At 40.8% G+C, this 24,809-nt stretch overlaps 1 protein-coding gene across 1 annotated transcript in view; it reads right to left on the bottom strand.

Moving 5' to 3' along the window:
* The window catches only part of cps1 (carbamoyl-phosphate synthase 1, mitochondrial), a 250,918-nt gene that overhangs the window by 53,813 nt on the left and 172,296 nt on the right, over nucleotides 1-24,809 (bottom strand). The window contains exons 29-31 of the mRNA XM_060928996.1: nucleotides 20,675-20,752; nucleotides 6,776-6,883; nucleotides 6,246-6,335 (exon numbers count right to left, since the gene is read on the bottom strand). Coding sequence (XP_060784979.1) covers nucleotides 6,246-6,335; nucleotides 6,776-6,883; nucleotides 20,675-20,752 — 276 coding nt within the window. The remainder of the gene's footprint in view (nucleotides 1-6,245; nucleotides 6,336-6,775; nucleotides 6,884-20,674; nucleotides 20,753-24,809) is intronic.

The following is a 24,809-nucleotide window of genomic DNA, read 5'->3' as shown; positions in this document are numbered from 1 at the left end:
TGCGTAGAAGCTATATGCACCCCAGGCAGACCCACCTTCCTGCCAAAAAGAATAAAAATCAGTGAAGAATTGAGAGAGAAGAAGTGATTTTCATGAAATGTGGACGACACTGGACGGACGACGGACAACACATGCTGGCATAAACTCATCACCTGTCAGCCGGATGAACTAACAATGAGTCATTGAGGAATAAATTGTGCCATAAGTGTGCAATATCTGTCCGTCCGAGGCATGTGTCCATCAAGTTGAGGCTGCCATTTTGGAAGATCGGCGCATTACTATTCGCCAAATAGCCCAAGAGGTCAAGATTAGTACAGGGTCTGTGGAAACTATCATTCATGACCATTTGCATATGCATAAGATGTCTGCCAGATGGATTCCCAGGTTGCTCACACCTTTCCAGAAGCGAGAACGCGTCGAGTGCTTGAGGATGAATTTGGAGATGTGCCAAGAAGATGAGTCAAAGTTTTTCAAAAGACTGATTACACAGGATGAAATCTGGGTCCATCACTATGATCCAGAGACCAAAGCCCAGTCAATGCAGTGGAAGCACTTGGACTCACCACCTCCAAAGAAGGCAAGGGTGCAGCCCTCCGCTGGCAAGGTCATGCTCACAGTCTTCTGGGACCAGGACGGAGTAGTTATGACAGATTTCCTGGCAAAGGGTACCACAATTACAGGAGCCTATTATGCTTCACTTTTAAGGAAATTAAGAGAAGCTATCAAAATCAAGAGGCGGGGCAAGATCAGCATCCTCCTCCTGCAGGAGGTCCACAACTCGCTTGTCGCCAGATCAGAAGCACGGGAGTGTGGCTATGAAATCCTCCCCCATCCTCCCTACTCTCCTGACGTTGCACCCTCTGACTTTCACCTCTTCCCAGCCATGAAGTTGTTTTTGAAAGGAAAGTGTTTCCCAGATGATGCAGCCTTGATTTCTGAAGTCACGTCGTGGTTGGAGGACCAACCTGGGGTGTTCTACAAAAACGGTCTCCAGAGCTGCATCAAACGATGGGAGAAATGCATAACTCTGGGTGGTTCCTATGTAGAGAAAGACTAATAACTGTGCCAAGTTTCGTTGCTCTACTGCTATGGGAAGTGGGTCAGGGGCATTACTTATTGAACGCCCCTTGTAAAACAGTGGAGATATGCTGTTATAGGGAAATAATCAACAACAGCCTGGTGTGATGGAGCACAGTTACCACACCAAATTGTTTATTTTCCAAAAATGGCACATCTTTGAAGCATTTTAGTTCGTAAAGAATGACACATCATACCGTACTTTTGATCCAATGATACGTCCATTTAATGTTGTGGAATGTCCACAAAACAAGTTCTTGTTTCTCTAAACAGTCGTTCGCTCACCAGCCTGTCTTTTTCCTCTCTTCGTGAATTGAAAAAAAAAAAAAAACGCAGCTTATCATGTTACCTAAAAACCGCAAAGCCTTATTCATCAATCCGATAATCGAGCGAGCTGCCTGATCACCTCAACTAATGATTATCTGAATAAGACTAAATTAATATTAGTACTGTACCTACTGTGCAACACACAAGCATCATATAATATCAGTGACTCAGTCACATGGACAGTTGCATGTTACATTAAATGCCTTAAAGGACCCATGGCGTGGTGGTTTGTTGATGCTTTAAACGGGCTCGTGGAGGTTTCCGGATGTTATATCCGCAGCCTTTCTCGAAATGAACCTTCGGCACGTAGATATAGCCTCCTGGGAGAAAGCCCCATTTCAGCGCTTTTCCCAGTGCGTCGTTTTGCTAATGAGAAGCAGGAGGCGGGGAAGGGTAGAGGGTGGGGGCGGGTCTTATCATTAATATTCATGACATGTAAACGTGTTACCTCTGATTGGCTAACAGCACTGTGACGCTACCTCCAGTGGGTCAGAACAAGCGGATGTGGGTGTCTTACTATGGCGAGAGAGAAGGAACAAACCGCGAAGGGAAAAATACCGCGCGCTGACGTCATTAAGGTGCGACGCGAGGAAATAAAATAAATTCAACAAATGTTTGGGTTTTTACTGAACAAACAAACAAATAAAATGAACGAGTGACTTAAAAAAAAGAATGTGGGTGTCTTTGTAAAAACTGTTTTGATTGGCTATTATAACAGAGCATGCTGCATGCTTTTTGGTTTTGTAGCGCAGAGTACCTGGCTAACTGCAGGAAGCGGTTAGCTGCACAGCTAATGTAGCCATTGCTAGACTAATGCACCGATTTTAAAACACGGCAAAACGACCAGTTGTACACTTACTTGTTCGGTGTTTGTGGCTGATGCGGCAGGGATGCTTGGTACGGACCCAGGCTTCAGTGACAGTTGATGTGCAAAACCTGCCCTGTACTGTCCCAAGTTGTGGAAACATTCCTCAGGAAAATGCTTCCGACAAACATACACCGTCTTAGGTAGACTCGACGGCGTATTATTGGAGTAAATAAAATTAAGCCACTGCGTCTTCAGGGGCTCTCCCGTCGGCAGTAAAAACAGACTCTTTTCTGTGTTGTCACATCCATGTACAGCGCAATTTCCATGTTTCGCTCGCTTAGGTGATGCCATGTTGTTGTGTCCTCTATGGTCTCCTCACTACAACTGGGCGGGGCAATCCATACAGTGGGTGGGAATCCAGAGGGGGGGTGTGGGGATCATCTCCCTTGCTGACATCGGCAAGGGAAGAGCTTCTCAACGCACCATTTTGACGCGCCATTCTCAAATATTGGGCATAGTTTGGTTTAGACATTATGAAATTTCTAGCCACTGGGGTGACTTAAGAAGGTCAGAGGAACTCATTTTAACATTAAAAAACCTCAGAAAGTGAAAATTTCATGCCATGGGACCTTTAAAATTACAATGGGTGGTTTAAAAAAAACCCCATATATTTACAAAATAGCTATTTAAATATAACATATCAAGTTTCATTTACTGTTTGCTTTGTTTGGGAACATGTCTACATTATAGACAGTCTTTGACTGTATATACAGTGCCTCCAGAAAGTTTTCACCCCCAGTGATTGTCACTATTTGCTGTAATGCAGCATCAGACTTAAGCATATCAGACTGGGATTGTTTTTTTCTTTCCTGCTCATTTTGCAACTTTATATTACATGGATATATCTCATCTCATCTCATTATCTCTAGCCGCTTTATCCTGTTCTACAGGGTCGCAGGCGAGCTGGAGTCTATCCCAGCTGACTACGGGCGAAAGGCGGGGTACACCCTGGACAAGTCGCCAGGTCATCACAGGGCTGACACATAGACACAGACAACCATTCACACTCACATTCACACCTACGCTCAATTTAGAGTCACCAGTTAACCTAACCTGCATGTCTTTGGACTGTGGGGGAAACCGGAGCACCCGGAGGAAACCCACGCGGACACGGGGAGAACATGCAAACTCCACACAGAAAGGCCCTCGTCGGCTGCTGGGCTCAAACACAGGACCTTCTTGCTGTGAGGCGACAGCGCTAACCACTACACCACCGTGCCGCCTAAATGCAAGTTAATCAAAAAAAAAAAAAATTGACCACGTGCATCCAGTCAGCGGGAAAACACTGGGAGTGATGTCATTGGAGTGAAATATCAGGAATTACTGTACATACAGGACACTTTTTCGATGGAATAAAAACATTTGTTTTATTCCCTTCTAGCGGGTTTCATTCATTCCATTTGATAGCATGCAGTATTGTTTCCATACCGCTTATCATACATGTATTACACCACTCTACCCAATGGAGAATGAGCGTTGAATATGGTTTATGATATTCCACGGTTGTCAAGACAACATGATGCCACACGTCGGAGACGTAAAACTTCCGTGCTAGCGAGCGACCGACAATTTGTAAAGAAGCATGTCCGCCAGGTTTGCTTCATTAAATATGCAAGATTTTGAGAGAATTTTGAAAGAGAAAGATGTGTTGAACACCCGAAAGGAATGTGTATGCATAATAATAATAATAATAATAGCTGGCTTTTTTCGTGGTATATCAGATATATTCCATTCAGCTACTCGTCTTCAACTCATTCAGTATCATGCTAGCTGAATGGAATATATCTGATATACCACTCAACGCCAGCCAATATTATTTAAATATGTCCCTCAGATCCGCCATGTATTTCGTATGAAAAATGTGAGTTTTTCAACACGAGAAGATAAACTTCATATCTTCAAGCCAACGTGTGATTTTCTTTTTATTATATCGACACATTCACAAACAAAAAGTCCCCAAATTTATCGAAACAATCCATCGATTTCCTCACGAGTGATAGATAGAGATTTATGTCACGGTTTTGGTTCTCCATGTCCCGGATATAATTTCTATGAAAAATACGAGTGGTGTATTTCCCAGTAAAATACTTGTGTCCATGAAATAACATCTCAATATCCTCAGAATTATTTGAAAATAAAAAAAAAACCTCATTAATTGATTACTTTTCACCCCTTTTTTTGTAACAGCCTAAATTAGGCCAATTATTAATTTTCGAGAGCTCACACTGAAAAAGATTTTAGAAAAATATTTTGTTATCCACCAAGGCAAAAATTGAGCCTTTTTTTTTAAGCCAAAGTATGATATTAGGTGCAAACCAAATACAGCTCAAATGTAACTCAACGCACCATTCCTGTAATAAAGCATGGTGGTGGTAGCATCATGCTCGAGGGTGGCTTTTCAGCAGGAGGAGCTGAAACAAATTGTTGAGGAGAACCTGTTGCTGTCAGCCAGACATCTGCATTTTGGATTAAAATATAGGTACTTTCCAACAAAACAATCAGCCAAAGCACAAGATAAAAACCACTGGAATGGCCGAGTCAAAACCCAGACTTAAACGCAAGTGAAAGTACTATGGCATGACCTGAAATTTGCTGGACAACATTCTCTGTGTATTTTTTGAGAGCTGGAGAAAAGATCTCATAGAAAATGCCAAAATCAAAATTTGCAAAACTCATAGAGACAACTCCAGTCTGTAATTGCTGCAAAAGGACAAGACACACTGCGAGAGTGGATATTTATCAATGAAATTATTTATTTAAACTGTTAAAATATATTATTTTCAAACAGTTCAAAGGATCTTAACAGTTTATTTCATTTTGTTTCTGGAGAGAGTGACTTCCAAATAAGCAGAAACAAAATCCCATTCTGATTTATTTAAATTTAATATTGCAATCCAAAAGAGACAGAGAGAGAGAGAGAGAGAGAGATAAAGCCTGGAGGGAGGGGGGTGAATACTTTCTGAAGGCATTGTACATCTATAACAGTAGTAGACCAGATGATCACAGCATAAGCTCAAAATCCAGGTCTAGATCCTAACAGGAACGATGAAATGATCAACTCATCATTTATCAAATTGAACTTGGATCAAATCGGCCGATCCGCAACAAGTGTGTGTATATCCAGCGGCGTCCAAACGTATGAGAGTACAAGTGGAAATGCTTCTATTGCGCATTATTTTCTAATTTAAAACAACACTTTTCACGACGGGGCGGCACGGTGGTGTAGCGGTTAGCGCTGTCGCCTCACAGCAAGAAGGTTCCGGGTTCGAGCCCCGTGGCCGGCGAGGGCCTTTCTGTGTGGAGTTTGCATGTTCTCCTCGTGTCCGCGTGGGTTTCCTCCGGGTGCTCCGGTTTCCCCCACAGTCCAAAGACATGCAGGTTAGGTTAACTGGTGACTCTAAATTGACCGTAGGTGTGAATGTGAGTGTGAATGGTTGTCTGTGTCTATGTGTCAGCCCTGTGATGACCTGGCGACTTGTCCAGGGTGTACCCCGCCTTTCACCCGTAGTCAGCTGGGATAGGCTCCAGCTTGCCTGCGACCCTGTAGAACAGGATAAAGCGGCTAGAGATAATGAGATGAGATGAGACTTTTCACGACCGATTATACTATTAACAACAGCATGAGTGATAAGTAGAATCTTTGAAATATTTACATGAATTTCAGAGTTTCTCAGTATTTACTCCGCCCTCTTTTTTGCTTTAATGACAGTGTGGACTCAAGCTGGGACGGACTCCACAAGTTTATGAAAAATCTTATGATCCGTTTCAGATCAAATCCAGTGGAGTGATGAGGCATGAGGAGAACCTGACGTTCTGTGCAAAGCATTTGAAATCGGGACCTAGAAAAAGTACAGAATCTTAAATCTTCTAAAACTTTGTTTATTTCCAATTTCAAAAAAATAAATAAATAAAAATCCCAGACTTCCAACATGGTCTCAGACTTTTCATGGTGAGCAGAGCAGCAATAACTTACCATGACATCATTGCCTTTCACCAGAAATTGAGTGTTAAACGGCCCTGAAATCTCAAACGCCTTTGCAATTTTCCGTGTGGCGGTCTTCACCTGAAAATAGTCAAAGGAGAAAAAAAAGTTACACTAAACCTTACGAACCCATAACTCAGGTTAAACTCTATGTGTATGCAGAGGAGCCTCGTGAGAGCACATCCGTCAGTGTCGAGGTTCTGCATGCCCCGCTACCAGCGTTGGATTGAATGCAGAGAGGAAGATATTAAGGAAACTAAACGCCAAAGAAACTTCGATATGACGAACTGAGTTAGATCCGGAGGAAGCAGAAACATTTGGCGTGTCACTTGATCAAAGAGAAGGGTCCAATCTTAAACTACAAATGTTCCATATCGAATGGGTTTTAGATGTGAAATGTCTGATCAGATTCATGGCCTTATTTCCTTAAGACTGTATTGAGTGTATGGGTTTCTCTAAGACCGGCGTAAATTGAACAAATTTCATTAAAAAAAACGAGAGTAAGTAAAAAGAGCTGTGACCTTCTCCAGAGCTCCTTGACTGATGGTCTGGGTGGGGAGCATTAAAGTGGCATCTCCTGAGTGAACTCCGGCGTCCTCCACGTGCTCCGTAATGGCGTGAGCCAGAACCTACAAGGGCATCACGTATTCAATCAGTCCAAACATCTTTTCTTTACCTTCTTTCAATAAAAAGCAGGTGTTAATAAAACAAGCCATCACAAAAGTAAAAAAACTCATGTTTACGCTTTTCTTCTCCTTCTCTGATTAACTGCTCAGATACACCGTATAGAGATCTTGCAGTCACGTGACCGGAAAGTACACAACCGCCATCTTGTCGGTCAAAAACACCGCTGAATACTGCTGCACTCGTGTACAGAATGGATCAATTTCAACCGACGGACTACACGGCTCATTTTTCTAATGAACAGATAACTAGATATATGTCTAAAATAAACGATCTACAGATTTGTGACCCTTATGGCTTACCGGACGGAGTTTTCACGACCAGATTTTGAACTGTCAGCGGAATACCTGGACGTGTATAATTACCTCATTAACTTTCCCTCGCTGTTCAGTGGTGAAGCACTGCGTGCTTATAAATCTCTGGACAGTTTTCTCTACAGAAATTCAGGATTTGTCAGCGACTCAGATGTGGCATCTTGTAAACAAGAATCCTCATTGGATGGGTAAGTCACTTAAGTATTGAGTATAGCACTGACCAGCTGATTATAGAATAGAATAAGGTAATTCCAAATCGTCCGTGTTGTTTACATGGATCTGGCGTTGGAGAGACAGAGGCTTAGCAGTGGAGGTTTGAGTGGCTGTTTTCTGAGCTTAGTCAACAGGCCGGCTCTGCAGCCTCGCTTTTGCTTCCGCTCCCGGTGCCACCTCCTTCGCTTTGCTTCCGATAACAATCCACGGAGACCCCGCTGGTCTCGCTATCTCGTCCGGAATGTTTTTTTTTTTCTCGTCCGGAATGTTGTGCATGCGATGGAAATCGCTACAAACCGTCATTTTCTGCTGGAAACCAATGTCCAGTAAGTCCATACGGTTGTAGTGGATATTGAAGTCCGATACAGACGAACAACACGCAAAAATACACACAAAAAACATAAAAAACGTGCACAGGTAGGGAGAGCTTGTAGCCGCAGCCGTTGTAGTAGAATTGTATATAGTAGGGTTTTCCAGAAGAAAAGGTAGAAGTAAAAGCAGAAGTAGACCCAGTAGTAGAAGTAGAAGGCGGAATATGGCGTTTGACCGACAAGATGGCGTCTGTCACAATCTGGATCGGCTGTGACGTCACATGCAAGTGCTCCATAAACGGATGCTAAAGGTAGAGATGAACCTTCATGGTTGCTTCACCAGGTTGGTAAAACAACGACATTGAACTAAAGTGCTGGTTTAAAATGGTTTCACCGCAAGCTTTCCATCTTTGGCACTACGGATTATTAAACTACTTTTCGTATCCTGCAAAAATAAAAACTTCGACATTAAACTATGACCATCACTGAGAAAGTAAATCCGTAAACAGTGCTGTAGGAAGACATACAGCCTGACCCGAACTGCTCTTAATGTTTATAATTTACAGCTCCACTGATCTAAACCAGTGTGTACTGGGGAAAAAGTCCAGAAGCAATGGTGACTAAATGGATCTCAAGTCAAGTCAACTTTATTGTCAAATATGCTATACATGCTCGACATACAGCACAGATGAAATTTCAGTCCTCTCTGACCCACGGTGCAAACAGGCAATGCAATAAATAAAAATAGAATAATTGAAATAAACAGTATAAACACTCTAGATAAGAACTAGACATAGACTAAACACTCACAGGTATATACACACAGTGAGAGTAAAAAGTATTTGATCCCTTGCTGATTTTGTTGGTTTGCCCACTAATAAAGACATGATCATTCTATACTTTTAATGGTAAATGTATTCTAACATGGAGAGACAGAATATCAAAAAGAAAATCCCGAAAATAACTTTAAAGAATATATATTAATTGATTTGTATTTCATTGAGGGAAATAAGTATTTGATCCCCTAGTATGCATTAGGAGTTCTGGCTTTCACAGACCAGTTAGACACTCCCAATCAACTTGTTACCTGAATTGAAGACGCCTGTTCTAACTAATCACCTGTATGAAAGACACCTGTTCACAGAATCAGACAATCAGACAGATTCCAAACTCTCCAACATGGGTAAGACCAAAGAACTCTCTCAGGACCTCAGAGACAGGATTGTTGACCTGCACAAATCTGGAATGGGCTACAAAAACATTAGCAAGATGCTGGGTATTAAAGTAACAACCATTGGTGCAATTGTGAGAAAATTTAAGAAGTATAACATGACCATCAATAGACCTTGGTCTGGTGCTCTACAGAAGATTTCACCTCGTGGGGTGGCAATGATCATGAGAACTGTGAGAAATCGGCCTGCAACCACACAGCGGGAGTTAGTGAATGACCTCAAGGCAGCTGGGACCACAGTCACCAGGAAAACAATTGGCAACACTTTGCGCCGCAATGGATTAAAATCCTGCAGTGCCCGAAAGGTACCCCTGCTTAAGAAGGCACATGTGGAGGCCTGCCTAAAGTATGCCAATGATCACCTCAAAGATGTACAAAGTGATTGGGAGAAGGTTCTGTGGTCAGACGAGACCAAAATTGAACTATTTGGCCTAAACTCTACTCGTCATGTGTGGAGGAAGAAAAATGCTGCCTATGACCCCAGGAACACTGTGCCCACTGTCAAGCATGGAGGTGGAAGCATTATGTTTTGGGGGTGTTTCTCTGCCAAGGGCACAGGGCTACTTCACCGCATCAGTGGGAAGATGGATGGAGCCATGTACCGTGCAGTCCTGAGGGACAACCTCCTCCCCTCTGCCAGGAAGTTGAAAATGGGCCGTGGTTGGGTCTTCCAACATGACAACGACCCGAAGCATACAGCAAAGGCAACAAAGGAGTGGCTCAAGAAGAACCACATTAAGGTCATGGAGTGGCCCAGCCAGTCTCCGGACCTCAATCCAATCGAAAATCTATGGAGGGAGCTGAAGGTCCGAGTTGCCAAGCGACAGCCCACCAACCTTAATGATTTAGAGAGGATCTGCAAAGAAGAGTGGGCCAAAATTCCCCCTGATATGTGTGCTAACCTTGTGGTTAACTACAACAAACGTCTGTCCGCTGTGCTTGCAAACAAAGGCTTTGCCATCAAGTATTAAGTGCTTTTGGCTAGAGGGATCAAATACTTATTTCACTCAATGAAATACAAATCATTTAAAATATATTCTTTAAAGTTATTTTCTGGATTTTCGTTTTGATATTCTGTCTCTCCATGTTAGAATACATCTACCATTAAAAGTATAGAATGATCATGTCTTTATTAGTGGGCAAACCAACAAAATCAGCAAGGGATCAAATACTTTTTACTCTCACTGTATAGACACACACACACACACACACACACACACACACACACACACACATATAAATTGGAGCAAATAAGCAGTCAAGGGCACTTGAGGTATAGCAGGTAAACATGAAATAAGCAGTATTTCAATAAACTATAAACTAAAGGCTGTTAAGATGAGGTAGTGCGGAATAGTGCAAATGAGCGAGGTAAAGTGAGATGTGCGGTCCCTGAGTTCAGTGTGTTAATGAACGTTGAGAGTATGTGTGTGTGTGTGTGTGTGTGTGTGTGTGTGTGTGTGTGTGTGTGTTGGGGGGGGGCGGACTATGAGGGAGGGTGACATGTCAGATGCTGAAGGGGGGGCAGGGGGGTGTGCGGGCAGAATCTGTGGCAGGGGGCAGAGGGGGGCGGAGGGGCAGAACAGGGAGGGAGTTGAGCCTCCTGACTGCCTGGTGAAAGAAACTGTCCTTGAGCCTGCTGGTTTTGGCCCAGAGACTCCGCAGTCTCCTCCCCGACGGCAGCAGGCTGAAGAGGCTGTGAGATGGGTGGGTGGGGTCACCTGCAATCCTGATGGCTTTGCGGGTGAGGCGGGAGTTATAGATATCCATAAGAGAAGGGAGAGAGACACCAATGATCCTCTCAGCTGCTCTCACGATGCGCTGCAGAGTCTTGCAGCAGGACACGGTGCAGGCGCCGTACCACACGGTGATGCAGCTGGTCAGGATGTTCTCGATGGTGCCTCTGTAGAATGTGTGCATGATGGGGGCCGGGGCTCTTGCTCTCCTCAGTTTGCGGAGGAAGTATAGATGCTGTTGGGCTTTTTTGGCCAGTGATGCAGTGTTGTTGCTCCAGGACAGGTCTTCAGAGATGTGCACACCCAGAAACTTGGTGCTGCTCCTCGTCAGCTATCAGATCGTGTACGACTCGATTTTGTGGAATAACTGTTAATTAATCTTGTAACTAAAGCATGACAAACCATGTAGCATTGTGTCATTTATATAAACCAAATATTATACAGAATGACGAGGTTGTAGATAGATGCAGGTCCATGTTATTTATATATATATATATATATATATATATATATATATATATATATATATATATTAGAGAGAGAGAGAGAGAGAGAGAGAGATATTGTGAAATATACATATACTGTCCCTGTCTACAATTTTTAAAGTAATCTTCTGTATTAAGGGTTGTTTGGTCACCACCATACACGAAAATTTGTTCTAAATGATCAACTTTTATGATAATTAAACATTCGCAATACTTACTTTATTTCCATCCAGCACAAAGGATTGATATAAGCTACAAAAATGTTAATTATTCTATCCACATTCACTGTATATGAGCAATCGCGTGCTCTGATTGGCTACTCTACTAATAAGATAGATAGATAGATAGATAGATAGATAGATAGATAGATAGATAGATAGATAGATAGATAGATAGATAACTTTATTCATCCCCAAAGGGAAATTAAATTGTCATAGCAGTCCGGTAAATTTGAACACAATAAAAAATACAATGAAATAAAATAAAATAAAGTACTAAGGTCAAAATAAAATAAAATAACGTACTGAGGTCAAGAAAATAAATAAAAAAACCCACAAGATATAAACAAGATATACACATACCTTAAATAATATACTATGAATATGTACATAGAATGTACAATAGAATGCAAATATCACAAAAATATGATATATAAATATCAATACGGATATTGAGATTTACATATCAATATGTATCACAGCTCATATACCGTGAGTATCAGATCACAGCTCATATACTGTGAGTAGAGAAAAATAAAATGGCGAAGCGTGTTGCTGAACCAACCGAGGATGAAATAAAAACGCTACTCGAAAACAAAATCCCAAAAAATTGTTAGCAAGTATTTAAAAGAAACAGAAATAGCAAAAAGAATATAGTTTTGTTTTTGTTTCCTCCCCCCAATAACTCCTGTTCCACACTCCAGACCAATCGGTGGCCGTAATGCATCTTTAAGTTGGTTTGCCAATTAACTACCAAAAAAAACATTTTTTGTGAAAAAGCCTTGCCTTGCAGATGTTACAGTAAAGTAGAAGAAAAAGAAGAAGAATCCCCCCCAAAAAAGCAACAAAATATGGAATGAAAGTATTTGATGATAAGAACGTATCTTTTTTTATTTTTCAAGAATTATTATTATTATTATTATAGCATTTTTCAAAAATTGCTACTGTCATTTCGCCAGTTTGCTTACATTCTAAGCGGAACTTATTTTGTCGGACATTTTGTATAAAGTTTTTGTTTATCGAATTTGCAAGAAATAAAAATAAAAATGCTCTGTTTCTCAAAATCCAGTGAATGTGGATAGAATAAAACAGTTATTCCACTCAATCTCGTTGGGTGCTACTGGTACGCGCCTCGTCAGCTCATGTACGACTCGATTTTGTGGAATAACTGTTAATTAATCTTGTAACTAAAGCATGACAAACCATGTAGCATTGTGTCATTGATATAAACCAAATATTATACAGAATATCGAGGTTGTAGATGCGTGTATATATATATATATATATATATATATATATATATATATATATATATATATATATATATATATATACAGTGGGGAAAACAAGTATTTAATCCCTTGCTGATTTTGTTGGTTTGGCCACTAATAAAGACTCGATCAGTCTGTAATATTAATGGTAGGTGTAGTCTAACATGCTGAGACAGAATATCACAAAGAAAATCAAGAAATCGACTTTAAAGAATTTGTATTAATTTATTTGCATTTTATTGAGGAAAATAAGTATTTGAACCCTCTTGCCAAAAGGACTTAGTACTTTGTGGCAAACCCCTTATTAGCAAGCACAGAGCTCAGACGTTTTTTGTAGTTGATGACCAGGTTTCTGCACATATTAGGAGGAATTTTGGTCCACTCTTCTTTGCAAATGACCTCTAAATCATCAAGATTCCGTGGCTGTCGCTTGGCAACTCTGAGCTTCAGCTCTCTCCGTAGATTTTCTATAGGATTCAGGTCCGGAGACTGGCTGGGCCACTCCATGACCTTGATATGTTTCTTCTTCAGCCATTCCTTGGTTACCTTCACTGTATGCTTTGGGTCATTATCCTGCTGGAAGACCCATCCACGACCCATTTTAAGGTTCCTGGCAGAGGGAAGGAGGTTTTCACTTAGGATTTTACGGTGCATGGCTCCGTCCATCCTCCCATTGATACGGTGAAGTAGCCCTGTGCCCTGTGCAGAAAAACACCCCCAAAGCATAATGTTACCACCTCCATGCTTGACAGTGGGGATGGTGTTCTTGGGGTCATAAGCATCATGTCTCTCCCTCCAGACACGATGGGTTGAATTGATGCAAAAGAGCTCAATTTTGGTCTCATCTGACCATAACACCTTCTCCCAGTCACTCTCCAAGTCATTCAGATGTTCATTGGCAAAGTTCAGGCAGGCCTGCACATGTGCTTTCTTAAGCAGGGGTACTTTGCGAGCACTGCAAGATGTTAGACCATTGCGGTGTAAAGTGTTACCAACTGTTTGCTTGGTGACTGTGATCCCAGCTGCTTTAAGATCATCCACTAACTCTGCCCGTGTTGTATTAGGTCTATTTCTCACCGTTCTCATGATCCTGGAAACCCCACGAGGTGAGATCTTGTTTGGAGCCCCAGACCTAGGTCGATTGATGATCATGTTGTGAGTCTTGTACTTGCGCACAATTGCACCAACAGTTGTCACCTTGACACCCAGCTTCTTGCTAATGGTTTTGTAGCCCATACCGGTCTTGTGCAGGTCTACAATCTTCTCCCTTAAATCCACAGAAAGCTCTTTAGTCTTTCCCATGTTGGAAAGTTTGGAGTCTGACAAACTGATTGATTCTGTGGCCAGGTGGCTTTTATACAAGTCATTAGTGATATCAGGTATCTTCAATTTAGGTGACAAGGTAATTTGGAGAGTCTAACTTGTCTGTATTAACAAGAACTCTTGATGGTTACTAGGGGATCAAATACTTCTTTTTCTCAATAAAATACAAATAAATTAATATAGATATTTAAAAGTTATTTTCTGGATTTTCTTTTTGATATTCTGTCTCCACATGTTAGAATACACCTACCATTAAAATTACAGACTGATCAAGTCTTTCTTAGTGGGTAAACCAACAAAATCAGCAAGGGATCAAATACTTGTTTTCCCCACTATATATATATATATATATATATATATATATATATATATATATATATATATATATATACACAGAGAGAGAGAGAGAGAGAGAGAGAGAGAGAGAGAGAGAGATTGTGAAATATACATATACTGTATAATAAGTATGTCAAATTTTTCCCTGTCTACAATTTTTAAAGTAATCTTCTGTATTAAGGGTTGTTTTACTGAAGAATGTACCTGTTTTCTGGCCACCACCACCATACACGAAAATTTGTTCTAAATGATGTTCATGGTTAAATTAAAAGTAAAAAAAAAAAATCTTAAAACAGTGTTGTACATTTTTACACACTATTACATGTCCCACTTCATTTCCCACTCGTAATTCCTTACACCTGCCAGTTAGTGAGACATGGGTGTGGCCTCTGTCGTTTCCAAGCCTTTTTTTTTTTAAATCAAACTGAAACACTTATTGAACGCTAACTTATCACATCCCACTTGTAAATCATTTCATATTGGCTGCTTTAAATGTCCCATATCAAGACTGCCTTGCCTTGCATGTCAAAAATTTCAACCTACCGTAGGTGATTTTTTTTTTAACCTGGATTAATTTTTTTTTAACCTAGCTCATAATTTCCTAAATATTCTTAAAAGGGATTTTCCATCGCTTCTCTTGTCTCTTTTTCTTCCATCCACTTCCTCTCTGTCTACACCTACCTAGTATTTCCTCTTGTCTGACTGTCTACCAAATTAGTATTTTAAAAATTATATATTTTCTCATGCTTTATCACAATTTGAACCTTTAGGTTTTTAACCAGACACCTTAACCACTAGACCAACAACAATCGCAGTGGAAGGAGGGATATATATTTTGAATGTATTAATGAGTCCAGTCGTATTGCGTCATCAAGTAGTTTAAAATACAGCGTCTTCCCAAATCCTAACCCTAAACCTAACCCTCGATATCCTAAGTTTCCCTAATACAAGTAGCAAATTATGAACTGGGTTAAAAATTCTAACCTAGGTTGAAAAATTACGCCTGACCTACAATTGTGACCTGTAACACAGATAAAGACATGTATATTAATTAAGCATGTAAAGATCTGATTATTTGAACTGATGAAATTAAAAATGAAGAAATGATCATTATCAGGCTGCATAATCTCTGAGTTTCTTCCAAGCTGTAATTGCGTTCTTTAGACGGCAGAGACCTACAATAATGTAAAACAGCAAGATGACTTCACCATAGGCGGAAGTAACTGTGTCTGGTTATTAAGCACAAAAGACTTTTAGCACAAATCCAAAGTCTTTTTAGTACAAGTTCTAAAGCCTTTTAGCATAACTCTAAGTTCTTTAGCTCAACTCTGGATTATGGTCACAATAACTGAAAAAAAAAATACTCATCTTGATATAGGAAGGGGTTTATTGTGATTGCTTAGGGACTGGAAGCCGGAATTTCTGCTGCTCTGCATGTTAAGGATCGGTCGTTGATCCCTGAAATGTGGACTGAAATCCGATTCTTTGGTGTCTTTGGGTATTTGTAGTTAACCCATAACAACCCTTGAATTGTGGGCACCTTCATAGATAACTTCAGTCACTTCTGATCATATCACAAGATGGCAGAGTGGGGAAATACAGTCGCTCGTTTTTGATCGGAATTTCGGCAACATTCATTAAAAAAAAAATCCATCAAACATCTTTAAACATGATCAGTAAGTATTCATAATAATTCACACCCCCCTTCAGCATCTGACATGTCATCCTCACAGTTTCCCCCCCAACACACACACACACACACACACACATACACATACATCTCATCGTTCATTAACGCACTGAACTCAGGGACCGCACATCTCACTTTACCTCGCTCATTTGCACTATTCCGCACTACCTCATCTTAACAGCTGCTAGTTTGTTTACACTGCTTATTTCATGTTTACCTGCTATACCTCAAGTGCCCTTGACTGTTTGGTTATTTGAACCAATTTATGTGTGTGTGTATGTGTGTATGAGTGTTTAGTCTACGTCTAGTTCATATCTAGAGTGTTTATACTGTTTATATTGTCTGTTTGAGTGTTTAGTCTGTGTGTAGTTCTTATCTAGTGTTTACACTGTTTATATTGAGTGTTTAGTCTGTCTTCTTCTTATCTAGTGTTTATACTGTTTATTTATACTGTTTATATTGTTTGTCTGAGTGTTTAGTCTATGTCTAGTTCCTATCTAGAGTGTTTATACTGTTTATATTGTTGTTTGTTTGTTTTTTTTCAATTATTCTATTTTTATTTATTGCATTGCCTGTTTGCACTGTGGGTCAGAGAGGACTGAAATTTCATCTGTGCTGTATGTCGAGCATGTATAGCATATTTGACAATAAAGTTGATTTGACTTGACTTGTTGTGCTAAGAGACTTTAGAACTTGTGCTAAAAGATTTTGGATTTGTGCTAAAAGACTTGTGCTAAATAACCGCAAACCGAAGTAACACAGCTCTAATGCTGCAAAAACACACAAACATGCAAAAAAAAAAAAAAAAAAGATCAAGACTGTGAAAAAGCTGTTGTGAGATTGACAACAAATAGATTTAACAAGAAATCAGAGCTCTCTTTTTACAGACTGCTGAAAGATTAAGAAAAGAGTCAATAAATGGACGTCATACAAATGTTTATGCAAGTTTACTAAGAAGAGGCCGATTTGTTAACTTTTTCATTTTTAATAGAATAAATATTTAGTGAATTTGCTATTATATTTTACTCCAACCTTTACAAATGTGGGTAAATAATTGTTGTTGGCTATTAAGAAAATGAAAAAAAAAAAGAAACAAATATTTCAGTTGAAAAAAAAAAGGAAAATGAATGTTGCAAATTTTTGGGCAGTAAATTTTTCTTCATTTTCCCCCCAAAAAATCTCATCTCATCTCATTATCTCTAGCCGCTTTATCCTGTTCTACAGGGTCGCAGGCAAGCTGGAGCCTATCCCAGCTGACTACAGGCGAAAGGCGGGGTACACCCTGGACAAGTCGCCAGGTCATCACAGGGCTGACACATAGACACAGACAACCATTCACACCTACGATCAATTTAGTCACCAGTTAACCTAACCTGCATGTCTTTGGACTGTGGGGGAAACTGGAGCACCCGGAGGAAACCCACGTGGACACGGGGAGAACATGCAAACTCCGCACAGAAAGGCCCTCGCCGGCCACGGGGCTCGAACCCGGACCTTCTTGCTGTGAGGTGACAGCGCTAACCACTACACCACCGCCCCCCAAAAAAAAATATCATGGGAAAATCAAAATGTGAACCCAATGACATGAATCAAATCAAATTGTGAATCGGGTGACTCATTGCACGCCTATAAATAACGGATTGATAAATATAACAACATTAAAAAGGCAATTCTGTTCAACAAAATGGTGCATGCATGTTTATTAGCTTCAGCTAAACTCAGTGAAAAGAATGATAAATGCCAGCAGAAGCTGGGAAAACAGTGGGGAGAGCAGAATAAGTGCATTCAGAACATGGTGTGTAACGTTCGCTTTCATTAAGGTTGTTATTATGGGAGGATAACATTCGTGTTCCAGAAGGTAAGCCACAACAGATGAAAACCTCCATCTGCTGCATAATGAAGTCGCTCTAGTGTGGCTCTGTGAGAATTCACACACACACATTCAATCAGGTTCGAGTGCTTCACACTTCACTTTTGACTGAATTTCATTCCTGGCAGGCTCTGACCTTTTCCTAGGAAACCTCTGTCTGCCCTGAGCTTTGTTTCACATGTGTGTAATCCCTGTGTGTAATAATCAGGACTCTGAGAGGACCGAATCTGAGTCTTCGGGGTTTTTTTTTATTCTTTTTCATCCCAGTGTAATTCAGATCACAGGTTTACATACCGTAGATCAGTGCACTCATTCTAATACGTTATCATTTCTATAGTAACCGCTCATTCACGCTTTACAATCCTGATATAATCTTCTAAAGTTAAAAAGGGGTCGCTATTTAACAGAAAAAAGTGCTATTGATAATGTGGCGTGGTGAAGTTTTCTATGAGGAGGCATTTATTTCTGCAATGTAGATGGAAGGAGTCCGTGTCGGTGTCAGTCAGTACGTTTTCCAACACAAGAAGAAAGAGAGACAGTGAAAGATTATAGCTGCTCTAATGTGATAACAGGAACTAACTGGTTTCAAGGACATTAAAAAGCATTAAAGTAGCTATAAAAGGGTCAAAATGTCTCCTCTTATCTGGAAAAAGTGGAATCACTGGAAACTGTTGTGGTACAACAGAAATAAACCACAGACTACATCTCATCTCGTTATCTCTAGCCGCTTTATCCTGTTCTACAGGGTCGCAGGCGAGCTGGAGCCTATCCCAGCTGACTACGGGCGAAAGGCGGGGTACACCCTGGACAAGTCGCCAGGTCATCACAGGGCTGACACGTAGACACAGACAACCATTCACACTCACATTCACACCTACGGTCAATTTAGAGTCACCAGTTAACCTAACCTGCATGTCTTTGGACTGTGGGGGAAACCGGAGCACCCGGAGGAAACCCACGCGGACACGGGGAGAACATGCAAACTCCACACAGAAAGGCCCTCGCCGTCAGCCCCTCGACTCAAACCCAGAACCTTCTCGTTGTATTGATGCTGCTTCCCAAAAACATCGTAGAGTGAGCATCACACTGAACACTCTCTGTCTCACTCTCTCTGTGTCTCTTTCTCTGTCTGTCTGTCTGTCTGTCTGTCTGTCTCTCTCTCTCTCTGTTAAGATATTCTACTAGTGCATCTCAAAAAATTAAAATACCATGAAAAAGTTCCTTTTTTTTCATAATTAAATTCAAAAAGATAAACTTTCATATATTCTATATTCATTACATGTAAAGTGAAATATTTAAAGCCTTTTTTGTTTTAATTTTGATAATTATGGCTTATAGCTCATGAAAATCAGAAATCCAGTATCTCAAATTATTAGAATATTCCCTAAGATCAATCAAAAAAAGGATTTACAATACAGAAATGTCCAACTTCTGAAAAGTATATTCATTTATACACTCAATACTTGGTTGGGGCTCCTTTACCATGAATTACTGTATCAATGCGGTGTGGCATGGAGGTGATCAGTCTGTGGCACTGCTGAGGTGTTATTGAAGCTCAGGTTGCTTTGATAGTGGCCTTTAGCGTATCTGTATTTTTGGGTCGGGTGTTTCTCATCTTCCTCTTGACAATACCCCATAGATTCTCTATGGGGTTCAGGTCAGGCAAGTTGGCTGGCCAATCAAACACAGTAATATCATGGTCAGCAAACCATTTGGTAGTAGTTTTGGCACTGTGGGCAGGTGCTAAGTCCTGCTGGAAAAGGAAATCAGCATCTCCAAAAAGCTCGTCAGCAAATGGAAGCATGAAGTGCTCTAAAATCTCCTGGTAGATGGCTGTGTTGACTTTGGACTTGATAAAATACAGTGGACCAACACCAGCAGATGACATGGCACCCCAAATCATCACAGACTGTGGAAACTTCACACTGGGCTTCAAACACCTTGGATTCTGTGCCTCTCCACTCTTCCTCCAGACTCTAGAACCGTAATTTCCAAATTAAATGCAAAATGTACTTTCATCTGAAAAGAGGACTTTGGACCACTGAGCAACAGTCCATTTCTTTCTCTCCTTAGCCCAGATTAGACACTTCTGACATTGTCTCTGGCTCAGGAGTAGCTTGATATTAGGAATGCGAAAGTTGTATCCCCTTTCTTGAAGATGTCTGTTCGTGATGGGTCTTGATACACTGACACCAGCCTCAGTCCACTCCTTGTGAAGCTCTCCCAAGTTCTTGAATCAACTTTTCTTGACAATCCTCTCAAGACTGCGGCCATCCCTGTTGCTTGTGCACCTTTTCCAGCCACCCTTTTCAGCAATGACCTTTTGTGGCTTACCCTCCTTGTGGAGGGCATCAGTGATCATCTTCTGGACAACAGTCAAGTCAGCAGTCTTCCCCATGATTGTGGTTGTGTGTACTGAACTAGACCGAGAGATACACTGTGTTCATACTGTTTTACTCAAACTCGAAATGAAATATTCTAATATTTTGAGATGGGGTTTTTTATGTTTTTGTACTGAATGCCGTACTGATTAAAATTAAAATAGAAAAATGCTTGAAACATTTTAGTTTATGTGTAATGAGTCTATAATATATAACATTTTCACTTTCTTAAATAACTGATGGAAAATATTGAACTTTTTCACAATATTCTAATTTTCTGAGGTGCACTAGTACATTTCATTTCATGATGTTTTTGGGAAACACACTCCATGCTAGTTAATGTGTCGGATTTTGCCTCACCTTGCCCGATTTGCCCACGGCGTCCACTTCCACCTCTCGGGCTCCACGGATGAACTTGGTGATGACCACAGGATGCTCCTGTGTTAGACACAAACAGAGACTGAGAGCGCTGATAGACTGGTGTTCATGGACATGTGATCTCATATATGATAAGGAACAAGAAATATAAGTATCATTACAATGCCAATAAATCAGATCTGTGAATAAATTAAGGGAAAAACTTCTTCTTCTTCTTCTCTGTATCACAATCTGCGTACAAGATGCTATGTGTCTAACACTTTACCAAATGTTCAGAATATAAATCACACAGTGAAAGGAATGATGTATCTGAAGAGCGTTCGTCATTAGCATACAGTGTGGCCTGAGCGCAGAGTTTACATTCACCACCAGATGGTACTTTCTGAAATGGAGAGGTGGAATCTGTAAGCGTTTGCGTTGTGCTGTTTTCGATAAAATCAGCTCAGGGTCAGATTCATTGTCTTCCAGCCTCGATTATATCATTCTCTGTTATAATGAGTGTCTCTGCATGTGTTTCAGTGTAGATACAAGAATCTGATTATTATTATCAGCTCCTTATCTTTCTTTCAGTCTTAAGGTGTCTAAAGATGTTCCTTCTTCGAGTGCTCTCAGTGGACCTGTGCAGCGCTCGATTAAACCTGTGTGTGTGCGTGTGTTTTCCTTCTGAGTGATGAGAACACAGCGATCGCAAACCAGCAGTCTGAGAGCGTCTGAGTGAAATCTCATCTCACTCTCTGCTTCCATGTGAACTCTGGTGCACTTCAACTGCAGCGAGAAAGTGACTCGATTCTGAATCAGCCTGACTCTGGGAAGTGACTCAAACACGCCATGTGTTTTGAGTTGTGGCATTTTTTTTTTTTTGTAGCTGTAAGCTGCTAAAATGAACTTCGAGCTACAACCCCGATTCCAAAAAAGTTGGGACAAAGTACAAATTGTAAATAAAAACAGAATGCAATGATGTGGAAGTTTCAAGATTCCACATTTTATTCAGAATAGAACATAGATGACACAAATGTTTAAACTGAGAAAATGTATCATTTAAAGAGAAAAATTAGGTGATTTTAAATTTCACGACAACAACACATCTCAAAAAAATTGGGACAATAATAATAATAATAATAATAATAATCTCATCTCATTATCTCTAGCCGCTTTATCCTTCTACAGGGTCGCAGGCAAGCTGGAGCCTATCCCAGCTGACTACGGGCGAAAGGCGGGGTACACCCTGGACAAGTCGCCAGGTCATCACAGGGCTGACACATAGACACAGACAACCATTCACACTCACATTCACACCTACGGTCAATTTAGAGTCACCAGTTAACCTAACCTGCATGTCTTTGGACTGTGGGGGAAACCGGAGCACCCAGAGGAAACCCACGCGGACACGGGGAGAACATGCAAACTCCACACAGAAAGGCCCTCGCCAGCCCCGGGGCTCGAACCCAGGACCTTCTTGCTGTGAGGCGCCCCAATAATAATAATAATAAGTTCAATTTATATAGCGCCTTTCACAAACCCAAGGACGCTTTACAAAAGAATTACCACCAAAAAAAAAAAACACAAGGAAGAATAGTGTGAGGTAAAGAGAAAAGTTTTCAAGTTGGCTTTGAAGGAAGAGAGAGTGGAACAGTCACGAAGTGATTGTGGTAACGAGTTCCAAAGTTTAGGAGCAGCAACACTAAATGATCTGTCACCCATAGATGCCAGTTTAAAACGTGGGACAGTCAGAAGTCCACAGACAGAAGATCTGAGGGAGCAGGAGGGACAGTACAAATGAATTAGCTCACAGAGATAGGAAGGAGCGAAACCATGAAGAGCTTTATAGGTTAAAAGCAGGATTTTGTATTTGATCCGAGAGATAACTGGCAACCAGTGCAGTTGCTGTAAAACAGGAGTGATGTGAGCAGTGCACTTGGTGAGTGTGAGGACTCTAGCTGCTGAGTTTTGGATGTACTGCAGGCGATTGAGCAATGTGGCAGGGAGACCATAAAAGAGAGAATTGCAATAATCAAGACGAGAAAAAATAAATGCATTGACCAACATATTGGCATCAGTTTCCAAGAGAAAAGGGTGGAGACGTGCAATATTGCGGAGGTGAAAGAAAGCATTCTTAGTAATTAGTTTAAGATGGGGTTCAAACATAAGGGTGGAGTCAAAGATAACTCCAAGGTTTTTTATAACTTGGGAAGGATGAATAGACACACCATCAACATCAATAGTAAAACTGGAGAAATTATGAACCTGTCTTTTGGTACCTACTAATAGAACCTCCATTTTGCCAGCATTAAGTTTAAGGCCCTGTCCACACGGCAACGGATTCAGGTGACTCCGATACAATTGCTTATCGTTTAGGCCTGGTGTCCACACGGCACCGGCGTTTTGGGTGCCCAAAACGCAATCTTTTTGAGAACGGGTTCCAGAGTGGAAAGATCTGGCAACGTTGCCGTTGTGAAGTCGTCTGGATGAGTAGAACGGATTTGTTTATGATGACGTCACAACCACATGTGCTTCACGCCGGGTAGAAGTGTAACGAACTCGATGCGAGTTGTCAACAAATCCTATAACTTGGTTCATGAAACGCGTTTACAAAATATTTTCACTGTGAATATTTATTGTGTAATGGTGCAAAGTGAGAGAGAGAGAGAGAGAGAGAGAGAGAGACTCTGCCCTTAGGGCAGAGTCAATCCCGCCAGCAAAAATAGGGAAAAAAAGGAGCGATCTCACCTCTTCAGATGTTGGTTTAAGTCCGACAATACATTCCTCAAAAAGGAGGAGGAGCAAATTAATCCATCAACGTGTAGCATTCAATTTATTCCGGACCATTAAAGACACTGCCTTCCGCGTAGAATCATACGTCATCCTCGCCGCCATATTGGATAGGTCAAAGCGGAGAATAAAGATTAGCTGCGTTTAACTGTACCAACAGGTTTGCCGTCCAAACGAGATCACATGGGATTACCTTTCACAGGTGAGACTGGAAAAATACTTTTCATTGTATTTGGTCATTATAACGTAATTTTACGAACAGATTTTCCTGACTTTGTGACTAATATGAAGTCTCGCGTATAATAGTTTATGCGCATGCGTCCTTACTTCTTCTATTGTTCTGGTGTCTCCGAAGGGACCGTCTTACAGTGCCCCTAGAGGTGTGGCATGTGTATTGCATCGTTTTCAGCAAGCGTTGCGTTGCCATATGGACCTCATATTTTACTGATCGTTGCCCATTTGGACGCGATATATTTTTAAATAACATCTCGTTGCCGTTGTCGTGTGGATGTAGCCTAAGGCAGTTCTCATGCAGCCATTGCTTAAGGTCAGTGATGCAAATCCTTAGCAGCTGAACAGAGGCTATGGAAGGGGTGATAGTGATGTAGATTTGAATATCATCAACATAACAATGAAAGTTAAGGCCATGGTTACGAATAATCTGGCCTACAGGAGAAACATATAATATAAAAAGAAGGGGACCAAGGACAGAACCCTGAGGCACACCTTGAGCAACAGTAGCAGTGGATGATTTATGAACACCAATAGAAATAAACTGTTGCCTGTTTGCTAGATATGACTGAAACCAGGATAAAGCTAAGCCAGGAATACCAAAAGAAGATAGTCTGGAAATGAGTCTCTCATGATGTACGGTGTCAAAGGCAGCTGTAAGGTCCAAGAGAACAAGGACATTGAGATGACCAGCATCAGTTGAGAGCAGGAGGTCATTAACAACTCTTAAGAGAGCAGATTCAGTGCTATGCATATTGCGAAAGCCTGACTGAAAGGGTTCATAGAGATCATTATGAGCAAGGAAAGTATGAAGTTGAGAGGCTACAACTCTATCCATTACTTTAGCTAAGAAAGAGAGATTTGAAATGGGTCTGTAATTGGACAGTGAAAGAGAATCTAGACCAGGTTTCTTTAGTATTGGTGTAACTGAAGCAATTTTGAGGGAGATGGGAACAGTGCCTAAAGCAAAACACTGATTAATCAAATGAGCAATATAAGGGGAGATAGCAGATACACAAGATTTAAGAAGATTTTAGATGACATATCAAATGTTTAAACTGAGAAAATGCATCATTTAAAGAGAAAAATTAGGTGATTTTAAATTTCATGACAACAC

This window comes from Neoarius graeffei, chromosome 9 (genome assembly GCF_027579695.1).
Source record: "Neoarius graeffei isolate fNeoGra1 chromosome 9, fNeoGra1.pri, whole genome shotgun sequence".
Lineage (NCBI taxonomy): Eukaryota > Metazoa > Chordata > Actinopteri > Siluriformes > Ariidae > Neoarius > Neoarius graeffei.
The sequence above is the reverse complement of the archived record's forward strand: the minus strand, read 5'-3'. Positions and strand labels throughout refer to the sequence as shown.